We start from the raw sequence: 13,663 nt of genomic DNA, 5'->3' as shown, positions 1-13,663 counted from the left end.
AATGGGGCAATTTACAGTGGACCTGCACATCTTTGGGATGTGGCAGGAAACTGGAGAACCCAGGGGAAACCCACGCAGTCTCAGGGAGAATGTGCACACTCCACACAGACAACGCCTGACGTCAGGATCGAACCCAAGTCGCTGGTGCATGAAGCTGTGGCTCTGTTGGCTGAACCACTGGGAAAAAATGCAAGTCGTTCATTTGGCCGAGAACCTCAGATTGGATATCCCTCACTAAACTTCAAGCAAGTGCCAGCGTGCTGTACATCATCAGATCAAACCTCCACTCCCAGTGTCCAGCCATCCTTCCATGGTTTTAATGGGATTCAAGATCACGTGTAGAAAAAAACAAAGCTTTTCAATCTTCCAATTCTGTACAGACAAGCTGAACATATACATACGATTAGCACATGATCATTGAGCAATATATTAATATTTCTAATTAGGACTGCTTTTTCTGTGAGGAATCACCTCCACTACATTAAATGTTTTCCAGACACCTTCCAGTGACCATACTGTTGAAGTATTTGCACCATTTCAGTGTTCAACACCTTCTCCTGCCCTTCTGCCTCACCCCTTGGCTCAGTTTCCTCCCCAGCCCAGTACCTTTTGGTGATCAGATCAGTGTGAAAGTCAGCCGAGGGTGAGAGATGTTTAATGGCTGCGGACTTCTCCCGAGATCCCCAAACCCACACAAGTTATCAATTCTACAAGACGCTCTAAATCCACTTAGCCAATGATATTCCATCGGAAACCAGCACCACAAAATTAATTAATTAACAGGTCATTGCTGTTTGTGTGACAGTACTACCTGTAGAATGGGAGCAGTTTGTGGGACTGTACTGTGTGCAGTGTGGTAGCTGTCTGTGGGACAACACGAGCATGTAGAACAGGACCAGTCTGTGGGACACGACCTTGTGCCACGTGTCGAATTACACCTGTGTGCTAGCACCATGCTGTGTGTGCGACTGTGTTGTATGCAGAATGGGACCTTTCTGTGGGACTGGATTACATGCCTGTCTCTGAGACCATGTGTGCGTAGAATGGGAGCTATCTGCAGGACAGCGCTGTGTGCTGTGTGGGGGTCTGTGCTTGTGTAGAGTAACAGCAACAATTTGCTAACTCAGTGACTGCAACAGACTCCACATTCCCTGGAGCACTTGTGTTTTCCTGACCTGATAACATTCTCCGTCTATTAGTGTCAATACTTTCATTCGCTCCCATCTCCGTATCCTGCTATTACCATGGACACTGCCCCACCATGCCTGCTGTGTGCTCTGGAACTTCACTGTCCTTGCACAGTCCTTTAGAAATGAAAGCTCCACCTCCTTCTGCCCAACCTTGGTTTCCTGCTCTTCAAAGAGATGACACAATGTGCAGATTCCATCGTCAGGGGCTCAAACTGGGGACAGGCAGGAACAAAGGGCTCAAGGCTGTGGGGAAGGAGGGGGATACAGGTTCTGGTTGGGAGAGTCAGTCATAGAGTCATACAGCACAGAAACAGGCCCTTCAGCCCAACTGGTCCATGCTGACCAAGATGTCCATCTAAGCTAGTCCCATTTGCCTTCATATGGCCCATATTCCTCCAAATCTTTCCTATTCATGTACCTGCCCAAATGTCTTTTAAATGTTGTTGCTGTACCTGCCTCAACTACTTCCTCTAGCAGCTGGTTCCACATACACACCACCCTCTGTGTGAAAAAGTTGCCCTTCAGGTTCCAGTTAAATCTCTCTCCTCTCACCTTAAACCTATGCCCTTGATTCCCCAACCCTGGGAAAAAGACTGTGGGCATTCACCCTATCTATGCTCCTCGTGATTTTATACACCTCTGTAAGGTCACCCCTCAGTCTCCTACGCTCCGAGGAATAAAGTCCTAGCCTGTCCACCATCTCCCTACTACCCAGGGCCTCAAGTGGCATCACAGCAAAGGGACTTGCATATAAGCTTCAGCAAGCTGTGGTTGGTCAAAGATTGAACCCCTGGAGCTACTCTGAGCCAAATTTCAACAGCAATATGAAGTGGGGAACTTTAAAGGCACTATTAGCTATAAGAGGAGGTTGAACAAATTTGGATTGTTTTCTCTGGAGTATCAGAGGCTGAGGGGAGATCTGACAGAAGTTTATAAAATCATGAGAACATCAATGGAGAAGAAACCAGAATCTTTTTCCCAGGGTAGAAATGTTGACTACTAGAGGGCATAGCTTTAAGGCGAGAGGGGTAAAGTTTAAAGGGATATGCGAAGCAATCTTTTGTTTACACGCAGAGAATGGTGGGTGCCTGAAACGGGCTGCCAGGGGTGGTGGTGGAAGCAGATATGATAGAGGCATTTAAGATGCTTTTAAATGGACACATGAATGTGCAGGGAATGGAGGGATGTCGATCATGTGCAGGCAGAAGGGATTAGTTTAAATTGGCATCATGTTCAGCACAGACATTCTGGGCCAAAGGGCCTGTTCCTGTGTTGTACTGTTCTACGTATCCACGGCTATTTACTTGTGTGACCACTTGGGTCCAACCTAGACTGAAAATGACAAAACCTGGCCAGATCTCACACCAGGTCCCAACCTTTCCAACTCAGTACTCACTGGCAATCTCACCTAAAGGGGCAATGGGATAGCAAGACTGGTGCAGTTAAAGAAAGAACGGTTGGGACAGAGTCGCACTCCTGGGCCTATTTACTCTATACTTGGCCCAGGACAGGCCCCGGGGAGGACTACCCAGAGTAATCTCCCACCCATTCTCTTGAAGCTCAGGTGTAAATGACTGGCTTCTCATAGACATTTAGGTAACAAGAATCCACAGAACTTTGGCCTCCTACTTGCCTTCAGGAGTCCGACTTCAATACTAACTCTATCTATCCAGTACAAACAGGCAGTTTGAAGTGGGCACAACTCTCTAGGAGATGAAATGGATTGGATAGGCTGAGAGTGACCTTATAGAAGTATATAAAACCACAAGGGGCATAGATAAAGTGGATGTTCACAGTCTTTTCCCCAGGGTAGGGGAGTCTAAAGCTAGAGGGCACAGGTTTAAGGTGAGAGGGGAAAGATTTAAAGGGGAACTGAGGGGCAACTTTTTCCACATAGGGTATTGGGTACATGGAACAAGCTGCCAGAGGAAGTGGTTGAGGCCGGTACAATTACAACATTTAAGAGACATTTGGAAGGTTCATGGATAGGAAAGGTTTAGAGGGATATGGGCCAAATGCAGGCAAATGGGATCAGCGTAGTTAGGCATCTTGGTTGGCATGGACAAGTTGGGCCGAAGGGCCTGTTTCTGTGCTGCTTAACTCTATGAAACTAAGGCTGGTACATGATTGGCAATAAAGTTTTCCCCTCAAAACTGGAAGTGAGTTTATGACTCCACTCAAGAGTTGAGCCACATAATCCAGGCTGGCACTCACAGTTCAGTACTGAGGGTCTCCTGCAATGGTGGAGCTTCCATCTTTCAGATGAGAAGGTAAACCCAGATAAGTGAACTCTCAGGTGGACAGAGGAGAGCCTCCACCAAGTGAGATGTCCCTGTTACCATGAACCAATAGCACTCTTCCAACTAACATTGAAGAATCGATCAGCTAGGCATGTGATCACATTGTTTTTCTCGTGGGACCTTGCTGTGTGCAAATTAGTCACCATATTTCCTATACGACAACTTCAAGCAACATTTCATTGGCTGTGATATTTTTTGGGATGCCCTTGAGCTCAAGAAAGGCACTAATAGAAATTTAAGTTGTTTGTCTCACAGCTGGTAGATGGGAGAAGCCCTCATTCCAGATCTTTGAGGTGGATTGGACCCCAGGTCTCAGCAAAGGGACACATTACCCACTTACACCTCATTGAAGGAAAGATGTTAGTGCATTGGAAGCAATTCAAGGATTTACTGGAAGGGGCAAGTTGTTCAATGAATGAGAAAAGGTTCGACAGACTAGGCTTGTATATGCTGAAGTTTAGAAGAATGAGAGGGGACAATTAAAAGTTAAAAAGTAGTGAGGAACTCAGCGGGTCAGGCAGCATCTGTGGAGGGAAGTGGACAGTCGATGTTTCGGGTCGAGACCTTTCATCAGGGCTAGAAAGAAAGGGGGAGATAGCCCATATAAAGAGGTGGAGGTAAGGGGTGGAGGGTGATAGGTGGATCCAGGTGAGGGGTGTGACAGGTGGAAGTGACAAAGGGCTGAAGATGATGGAATCTGACAGGAGAGGACAGTGGAGCAGGGAATAAAGGGAGGGAGGTGGGGAGGGGAACCGGTGGGAGGAGCGTGTGGGTGATGGGCAGATGGAGCAGTGTTGACAGGCTGGAGTATGGAGCGGCTATTTCCACCTGTGGGAGAATCGAAAACTAAGGTCACTGTTTAAAACTAAACTGGTGCTCATTTACAACAGTGGTAAGATGAATGAGGTTTCAGAGTCTTTGAAACCTGCTTCCACTGCCCATTGAGGAAGACGTCTGAATATTCTTAAGCAACAATCTGCTGGAGGAACTCAGCGGGTCAAGCAGCATCTGAGGGAGGAAAGGAATTGTTGACATTTCCGATCGAAACCCTGCATCAGGACTGTTTTCGGCCCAAAACGTTGACAATTGGAAGATTGAATTTGAAGGCAGAATACAAGGTTAATGGCAGGATTCTTAGTAGTGTGGAGGAACAGAGGGATCTTGGGGTCCAAGTCAATAGATTCCTCAAAGTTGCTGAGCAAGTTGATAGGGTAGTTAAGAAGGCATATCGTGTACTGGCATTCATTAGTTGAGAGATTGAGTTCAAGAGCCACGAAGTAATGTTGCAGCTCTATAAAACTCTGGTTAGACCACACTAAGAGTATTGTGTTCAGTTCCAGATGCCTCATTATGGGAAGGATGTGAAAACTTTAGAGAGGGTGCAGAGGAGATTTACCAAGATGCTGCCTCGATTAGAGAACATGTCTTATGAAGATAGGTTGAACGAGCTAGGGCTTTTCTGTTTGGAGTGACGGAGGATGAGAGGTGACTTGATAGAGATGTATGAGGTTATGAGGGGTATAGATAGAGTGGACAGCCAGCACCTTTACCCCAGGGCGGCAAAGGCCAATATCAGAGGACATCTGTTTAAGGTGAGTGGAGGGAAGTTTAGGGGAGATGTCAGAGGTAGGTTTTTTTTTAAACACAGAGAGTGGTGGGTGCCTGGAATGCACTGCCGGGGGTGGTGGTAGAGGCTGATACAATAGGGACTTTTAAAGGACTCTTAGATAGGCACATGGATGCAAGAATGGCTGTGTAGGAGGAAAGGGTTAGATTGATCACAGTACTGTGCCGTACTGTTCTATCTTCTATGTAATTCCTCCCCCCTACAGATGCTGCTTGACCCGCTGAGTTCCTCCAGCAGATTGTGTGTTGCTCCAGGTTTCAGCACCTGCAGTCTCTTCTGTCTCCTGCATATCTTTAAGACGAGAATTTGATAGACTCTTGATAAGCAAGGGCGTGAAAGGTGACCAGGGTAGGCAGGAATGCAAAACTGAGGTTCAGTTCAGCCATGAGCTTATTGAATGCTGGAACAGACTCCAGGGGATGAGTGGCCTCCTCCTAACTTCTATGGAGAAAAGTTGGCACAGGCACATTGACTTCTGCGCTGTATGAATCCACAGGGAATGTTTCCATGCACTTGTTGGTTTAGAAGGAATTTATTTTTGATTACCACCATGCACTTGTTCTCCCTCAGTTTGGTATATTGGATCGAGATGTGTGTATTTTGAGGAGCAATGGGTGATGACTACAGAATCAAATCTCAGGGATTCCTGTGGGCTCAGCTGCCCGAGGAAGTCACTCAGATGTGGGCTGTGTAACCAGTCGGTAAGAGAGGCTGATGGCACACTGAAACTGACCTTAGATGCCACAAGTGGAGGAAGGGGTTGGGAGGGTGAGAGGGAGGACTAACACAAGGACCAGCCAATGCATCATCTTCCAGTCTTGCTTGGCAGTTGGAGATGGAGGGGTGTTGGGGAGGCTCTTGTTATAATGCAAACCTTGCAATAGTCCAATTTCCTCTGTACAAGCCATATCAGGGATCTTATGATAAACACGTCCATGTACTGAGAACCCTCTGTACCCTGGCAATGGTCACTATCTTCAGGAGAGAAACAGGAAAGGCACCCAAGAGTATAAACAAGACGGTTACTCAGACAGGATGAGCTGGAAGGATGGGAGATGGTGCATGAAGAGCAAAGACCCACATGGACCAGTTGGACTGAACAACCCATTGTTGCTCTACCAAGCCAAGGTTACATCGAGAAGGTTCGGTTACTCAGATACTATCTCTCAAGGCCCCCAGGAAGCCATTCAAAAATAAAAATCCTCTAGCAACACTGTGAGCAGAAACAGAAAGAGCACTAATAATTAAGAGAGAAATAGTCAGTAAATAACAGCTCAGCTGTCAAAACTAAACTGAATCCTTGCCCCGAAATGGCTCAATATTAACAGGGAGCAGCTTCTGACCTAACACACCCTCTGTCTTGTGAGGTCCCATCTTCAGTAAGCTAACAGGTGTGCACCTGCTCATTTGCTACATCTTGCCCCATTGCACAGTGAAAATTGAAAGGTGAGGTGGTCTAAGGGTGGGCAATGAATTTCCACCAAAGGCACCAGTTAAAAAAGGATTGGGCGGCAAAATTCCTCAGTGGACCCTGTCCATTTCAAAGCCATTTTTTTTCCCTAAGTTGTGTTTATTCAACTGGGGTTTAAATATTGCTCAACTCCACCATCAAGTCTCATGAAAAGCTTAACACCGATCACTGGATTGTTTATGCGGAAACTTTAGCCCACATTTCCATCAGGAACGGGATTACAGCAGAGGCTAGAGCTGTGAAGTTTTGCAGTTTCCATGGGGTAAGAAATAAATGCAGCCAGCAATCAGTTATCCTGTCTCTCTACCACGTGCGAAACACCTCGTCTTCCGCTCTCATCGTCTCCCTTTGGGAAGCCCACAACTTTCCCATCTTGCAGAACCTTACGTGACAGCCCCTTGCAGCTCGCCTCACAGTTCTGTGATGGTGGGAGGCAGGTCAGAAAACTCTGGTTCAGGTAGTTTGCTGCAAGTAAATACTCAGCTAAAAGGCACAAGCCCTCTTTTGTGAGAGACGCTAATTTTGTTGCTTACAGCGGTGCAGTGAAGTTTAAGAGTCTCAGTAGATAAGCTCTAAAGCAACTGGTTGCCTTTCTTTGGGCTTCTTTGGGCAGTGCAGTTCCCAGCTCGCTGCAACAACGCATCATCCTGCACACACACACCTTGGGTTAAGCCAGCTCTCTTCAAATTATCAGCACAAAGACCAGGCAGCATGGGACAGACCCACACGTTGTATTCACTCCCAAAGGCTTTGGTTCCTTCGCTCATGAGCTTGTGACCGGACTATCGACACCAGCAGAGTCCAGTGGGAGGGCAGGATCTCCAGTGCTCGCATCGCGGGTACCCAGGACGTGGGTGACCGGCACCTTGCCCACCCCCTCGCTGAGGTCACCCGAGGCTTTCAGTGGGTGGTGCCGCTGAATGTGTTTGACCACCTGGAACTTCTGCTTGGCCTTGTAGCTGCAGTGCCGGCAGAAGAAGGGGTGCTCGTTGGTGTGGGTTAGGTAGTGGTGGCGCAGGCCAGCCTGCCAGCGGAAGCCCCGGTGGCAGACGCTGCACACGTAGGGCTTCTCCTCACTGTGCTTCTTCAGGTGGGTCTTCAGGAGGAAGCGGGTCTTGAAGCCTTTGCCGCATTGCTCGCAGATGAAGCTGCGCGCCTCCTTGTGCCGCGTCTCCTTGTGGGTCCGCAGCGCGTCGGCACGGTTTGTGCAGTAATCGCACTGGTCACACTGGTAGGGCTTGGCGCCTATGGACAGCAACGCCATGGTTAACAGAGCACACCGACCCAACACCACGTTATCACTCACTGTGCTATTTAGAGTCATATCGAGATACAGCACGGAAACCGACCCTACTGTTCACTGTGGAAGTCTTACCCTGGTATGACTTCCCCAAATAAAGTCCCAACCTCTCCCTGTAACTGTCCCTCGAGTCCTTGCAACGTTCTCGCAAATCTTCCTTGTATTCGTTTCAGCTTAATAACGTCTTTCCTATAACAGGGTAACCAAAACTGTACGCAATATTCCAGCTGCAGCCTCACCAACACCTTGCACAACTGCAACACAACGTCCCAACTCATACACTCAATGCCCTGACTGAAGGCCAGCATGACAAACACCTTCTTCACCACCCTGTCTACCTGTGACGTCACTTTCAAGGAACCATGTACTTTTACTCCTAGGTCCCTCTGTTCCACAACACACCCTAGGGCCCCAATGTTCACTGTGAAAGACCTACCCTGGTTTGACTTCACAAAATGCATCACCTCGCACTTATCTGGATTGAAAGCCGCTTGCCAAACCTCAGCCCACTTACTTAGCTGATTAAGATCCCCCTTGTCTTGAAGATGGGTCCTGACCCGAAACATTGACCTCCTGCTTTTCTCCACGGATGCTGGCTGGCCTGCTGAGTTCCTCCAGCATCATCGTGTTTTTCATCCAGATTCCAGCGTCTGCCGTTTCCCCTGTATTACCCCTTTATGTTAACTTTCTTTACTGTCTACAACACCTATTCTAGTATCATCACTCATCCTCACTGGGCTAGTTAGTGTCATAGAGAGATAGAGCACTGAAACAGGCTCTTCAGCCCATTGAGTCCGTGCTGACAATCAACCATCTATTTAACCTAATCCTATATTAATTCCATTTTTTTAAAAAACTCTCCCATATTCCCATTAACTCCTCACAGATTCTACCACTCACCTACAACTAGGGACAATTTACATTGACCAATTTTCCTACTGACCCGCATGTCTTTGGGACGTGGGAGGAAACCGGAGCGCCCGGGGGAAACCCACAGGGAGAACTTGCAAACTCCGCACAGACAGCGCCCAAGGTCGGGACTGAACCTGGGTCTCTGGCACTGCGAGGTAGCAGCTCTACCAGCTGCACACTGCATCCACACACATTTAAGTACAGGCACTGACCTAGTTAACAAAGCCAACAATATTAATTGGAGACCCTAACTGTACCCTTGCACACAAGATATAGTAGAAAAGTGGTTATATCACTGGACGACTATCCTGGAGGTCTGGACTAATAATCTGGAGACAAGAGTTCAAATCTTACCACAGCAATTGGGGAATTTAAATTCCATTACCATTCCCTTGTAGTGGAACCCATCTGGTTCACTCATCTTCGCCAGAGAAGGAAATCTGCTGTTCTCACTGTGTGTGGCTTATGTGGAACTCCAGACCCACCAACATGGTTGTCTCACAAATGCTTCCTCTGTTCTGGGCAACCAGGGGTTAACAATAACCGTCAGCAGTGCCAGCACTGTCCACAGCCCATGAACGAAAGGCGACTTCTGCACATGCTGCAGTCTTTCTAACGGGTTACCTTCAGAGGGGTGATCCCAACTATGCAGCATCATACTGTTAACCAGACACTCTAACCAAGGTCAAAAATGTTGGCCAGACACCCTTAATAGATAACTAGCACATCTATACAATTAACCAGAGGAAGGTGTAGGCAATGACAATTTCCAGGCAAATGGGCCCCCAGGTCAGCATGGACGAGTTGGGCCAGATGGCCTGTTTCCGTGACATATTACTCTAGGACTCTAAATAACCATTTTGACCATACCAACAGGATTAACTAAACTAACAAAAACAGATGCCCCAGCCATGCACTCAATTAAGGGCATAAACCCTGACAATAGGCATCTACACATAATAATCTGGTGATTTATAAACTTGCATATGACTGGGTGCATTAACACAGCAGAAACTGCAGGCCCTGTTTATCATTCAAAGAGACAACACTGGACGGGCTGGTTTGCTTGTCCACGTGAGTTTTCAATGCACGGATTGGATTGATCCACTCTACCTCATAGACAACTGAAGTGTAGTGGGGACGGTGTTTATCTACAAGGAGATCACTGGTAGAAGTAATAAGCTCCTGCCCATGGAGGAAGCCAGTTACCTGGCCTTGTGTTCACTCTGTTAGCCTGCTGTACTACCCGGAGATGCCGAGTGCTCTGGCTGTTCCTCACCTGTATGCTTGGTCATGTGGTACTTGAGCTGGTTAATCCACTTGCACTTGTAGCCACAGTCCGGACACAGATACTTCCTCTCCTCCTGGTGAATTCGCATGTGGTACTGAAAGGCAGAGTTTAGAACATAGAACATTACAGCACAGTACAGGCCCTTTGGCCCACAATGTTGTACCGACATTTTATCCCACTCTAAGATCTATCTAACCCTTAGCTCCCACATAGCCCTCCATTTCTCTATCATTCATGTGGGTATCTAAGAGTCTTTTAAATGTCCAATGTATCTGTCCCCACAACCTCTGCTGGCAGTGCGGTCCACACACCCGCCACTCTCTGAGTAAAAAAATCACCCCTGACATCCCCCTTATACCTTCCTCCAATCACCTTAAAATTATGTCCCCTCGTGTTAGCCATTGTCGCTCTGGGAAAAAGTCTCTGACTGTCCACTCGATCTATGCCTCTTATCATCTTGTACACCTCTATCAAGTCACCTCTCATCCTCCTTCTCTCCAAAGAGAAAAGCCCTAGTTCACTCAACCTATCCTCATAGGACATGCTCTCCAATCCAGGCAACATCGTGGTAAATCTCCTTTGCACCCTCTCTAAAGCTTCTACACCCTTCCTATAATGAAGTAACCAGACCTGAACACAATACTCCAAGTGTGGTCTGACCAGAGTTCTATAGAGCTGCAACATCACCTCGCGGCTCTTGAACTCAGTACCCTGACTAATGAAGGCCAACACACAATACACCTTCTTAACAACCCTATTGATCTGCGCGGCAACCTTGAGAGATCTATGGACGTGGACCCCAAGATCCTTCTGTTCCTCCACACTGCTAAGAGTCCAGCCATTAACCTTGTATTCTGCCTTCAAATTCGATCTCTCAAAGTGTATCACTTCACACTTATCCGGGTTGAACTCCATCTGCCAGTTCTCAGCCCAGCTCTGCATTCTATCAATATCCTGTTGTAATCTACAGCAACCTTCTACACTATCCACAACACCACCAACCTCTGTATCATCAGCAAACTTACTAACCCACACTTCCACATCCTCATCCAAATCATTTATAAAAATCATAAATAGCAGGGGTCCCAGAACAGATCCCTGCAGAACACCACTGGTCACCGACCTCCAGGCAGAATACGCTCCATCTATCACCACCTGCTGCCTCAGCCTTCCATGAGGAACCTTAACAAATGCCTTACTAAAATCCATGTACACCACATCCACTGCTCTACCCTCATCGATGTGCTTTGTCACATCCTCAAAGAATTCAATCAGGCTCGTGAGGCTCGACCTGCCCCTCACAAAGCCATGCTGACTGTTCCTAATCAGCCTATGCTCCTCCAAATGCCCAAAAATCTTATCTTGAAGGATCTTCTCCAGTAATTTGCCCACCACTGAAGTAAGACTCACTGGTCTGTAATTCCCAGGGTTATCCCTCCTCCTTTTCTTAAACAAACGAACATTTGCCACCCTCCAATCATCCGGCACTACTACTGTAGCAGGTGAGGATGCAAAAATTGCCGCCAAAAGGCGCAGCAGTCTCTTCCCTCGCTTCCCATAATAACCTTGGATATATCAGTTTAGTTAATGGGCAGCACCAACATCCTTCCAAACTAGCCACCAATCCTTCTGCAGGAATGCCAGTGGTTTAATCGGTGGGAGCTTGCATGAAACCCTTGAATTGAGTGATAGATTGCGTCTATGGATTAACATTGGGGCACAGTACTGAGGAACATTGGGGTACAGTACTGAGGAACATTGGGGTACAGTACTGAGGAACAGGCCTGTCACCATATGAACATTGGGGCACAGTGATGGTGGACACAGATCTGTCTCTGTGTAGCACTTGGGGTACTGTTCTCTATATGACACTAGGATACTGTACTGGTGGGAACACCCAAGCATGCAATCAGTCTGAGACCTAGACAACATTCAGGCATGGGCAGGTAAGCAACAGGTTACAGACATGTCACCAAAATGCAATGCAATGATCTCCTGCAACAAAAAAGAATCTAACTTCATAACCTTGATGTTCAATAGCATTACCACTGGCAAATCCCTCCAATGAAGTACTGAGAGACGCCTGTAGGCTCCCCAGGCTAGGTCTTTACTCCTTGGAACGTAGCAGAATGAGGGGCAGCATTATATGTGTTTCAAATTATGAGGGGCATAGATAAGGTGGACGGTAACAGTCTTTTCCCCAGGGTAGGGAGGTCCAAAACTAGGGGGCATAGGTTTAGGGTGAGAGGGGAAAGATTTAAAAGGGACCTGAGGGGCAACTTTTTCCACATAGAGGGTGGTGAATGTATGGAATTAGCTGCCAGAGGAAGTGGTGTTGTTAAACACTCTGCCTTGTGTGGTGTACCAAAGATCCAAAGGCCAGTAACAGGCAGGTACAATAATATCATTTAAGAAGCATTTGGATAGGTACATTCAGGGGCAGGGCTTGGAGGGATATGGGCCGAACGTAGGAATTTGGGACTAGCTGGGTGGGCACCATGGTCATCATGGACTGGTTGGGCTGAACAGCCTGTATCCGTGCTCTATTGCTCTATGACTCTGCACAATTGGAGATGCCTAGGTTCAAAGGTGAGGTTAAACGTTCTGCCCTTTCTGGTGGACTTAAAAGATCCAAAGGCCAGTAAGAGGAGGCGAAGGGACCAAAAACTGCCGAGCCAGCCTTTGCAACATTACTATTGGTGAGAGGTTGTTGCACACAGGTTGGCTGTGTTGACTATAATACAACAGCAAACTTATTTATTCCTTTACAATACAGGGACAGATAAAGATGCTGGTAAAGATAGCATTTTCTGCTATTCAAAAACATTAATCATCTCTAATGAATTACTTTAAAAAGCAGCCACTGGTTTTATCTCAACAGATGCAGCTAGTTGCTTTGCACACAGGTAAATCATTCCATTTGAGATCAAGTTTGCCTGCATCTCTTGTGTTTCAACATCAGTGTTTGAAGCCCAGCCTGTGCAATGCTTTGAGATTGGAGGGCTGCGACTAGTGGTGTCCCACAAGGATCGGTTCTGGGACCTCTGCTTTTCGTGATTTTTATTAATGACTTGGATGAGGGGGTAGAAGGGTGGGTTGGCAAGTTTGTAGACGACACAAAAGGTTGGTGGTGTTGTGGACAGTGTGGAGGATTGTTGAAGATTGCAGAGGGACATTGATAGGATGCAGAGCTGGCCTGAGAAATGGCAGATGGAATTCAATCCGGAGAAGTGTGAGGTGGTACACTTTGGAAGGACAAACTCCAAGGCAGAGTACAAAGTTAATGGCAGGATTCTGGGGAGTGTGGAAGAGCAGAGGGATCTGGGGGTCCATATCCACAGATCCCTGAAAGTTGCCTCACAGGTGGATAGGGTAGTTAAGAAAGCTTATGGGGTGTTAGCTTTCATAAATCGAAGGATCGAGTTTAAGAGCCGCGAGGTAATGATGCAGCTCTGCAAAACTCTGGTTAGACCACACTTAGAGTACTGTGCCCAGTTTTGGTCGCCTCATTATAGGAAGGATGTGGAAGCGTTGGAAAGGGTGCAGAGGAGATTTACCAGGATGCTGTCTGG

General features: G+C 47.2%; 1 protein-coding gene across 1 annotated transcript in view; it reads right to left on the bottom strand.

Moving 5' to 3' along the window:
* Window positions 1-301: 301 nt before the first annotated feature.
* The window catches only part of znf142 (zinc finger protein 142), a 50,519-nt gene continuing 37,157 nt past the window's right edge, over window positions 302-13,663 (bottom strand). Inside the window, exons 8-9 of the mRNA XM_052013993.1 lie at window positions 10,080-10,185; window positions 302-7,833 (exon numbers count right to left, since the gene is read on the bottom strand). Of these exons, the coding sequence (XP_051869953.1) occupies window positions 7,352-7,833; window positions 10,080-10,185 (588 nt within the window). The 3' untranslated portion in view covers window positions 302-7,351. The remainder of the gene's footprint in view (window positions 7,834-10,079; window positions 10,186-13,663) is intronic.

This window comes from Pristis pectinata, chromosome 1, assembly GCF_009764475.1.
Source record: "Pristis pectinata isolate sPriPec2 chromosome 1, sPriPec2.1.pri, whole genome shotgun sequence".
NCBI lineage: Eukaryota > Metazoa > Chordata > Chondrichthyes > Rhinopristiformes > Pristidae > Pristis > Pristis pectinata.
The sequence above is the reverse complement of the archived record's forward strand: the minus strand, read 5'-3'. Positions and strand labels throughout refer to the sequence as shown.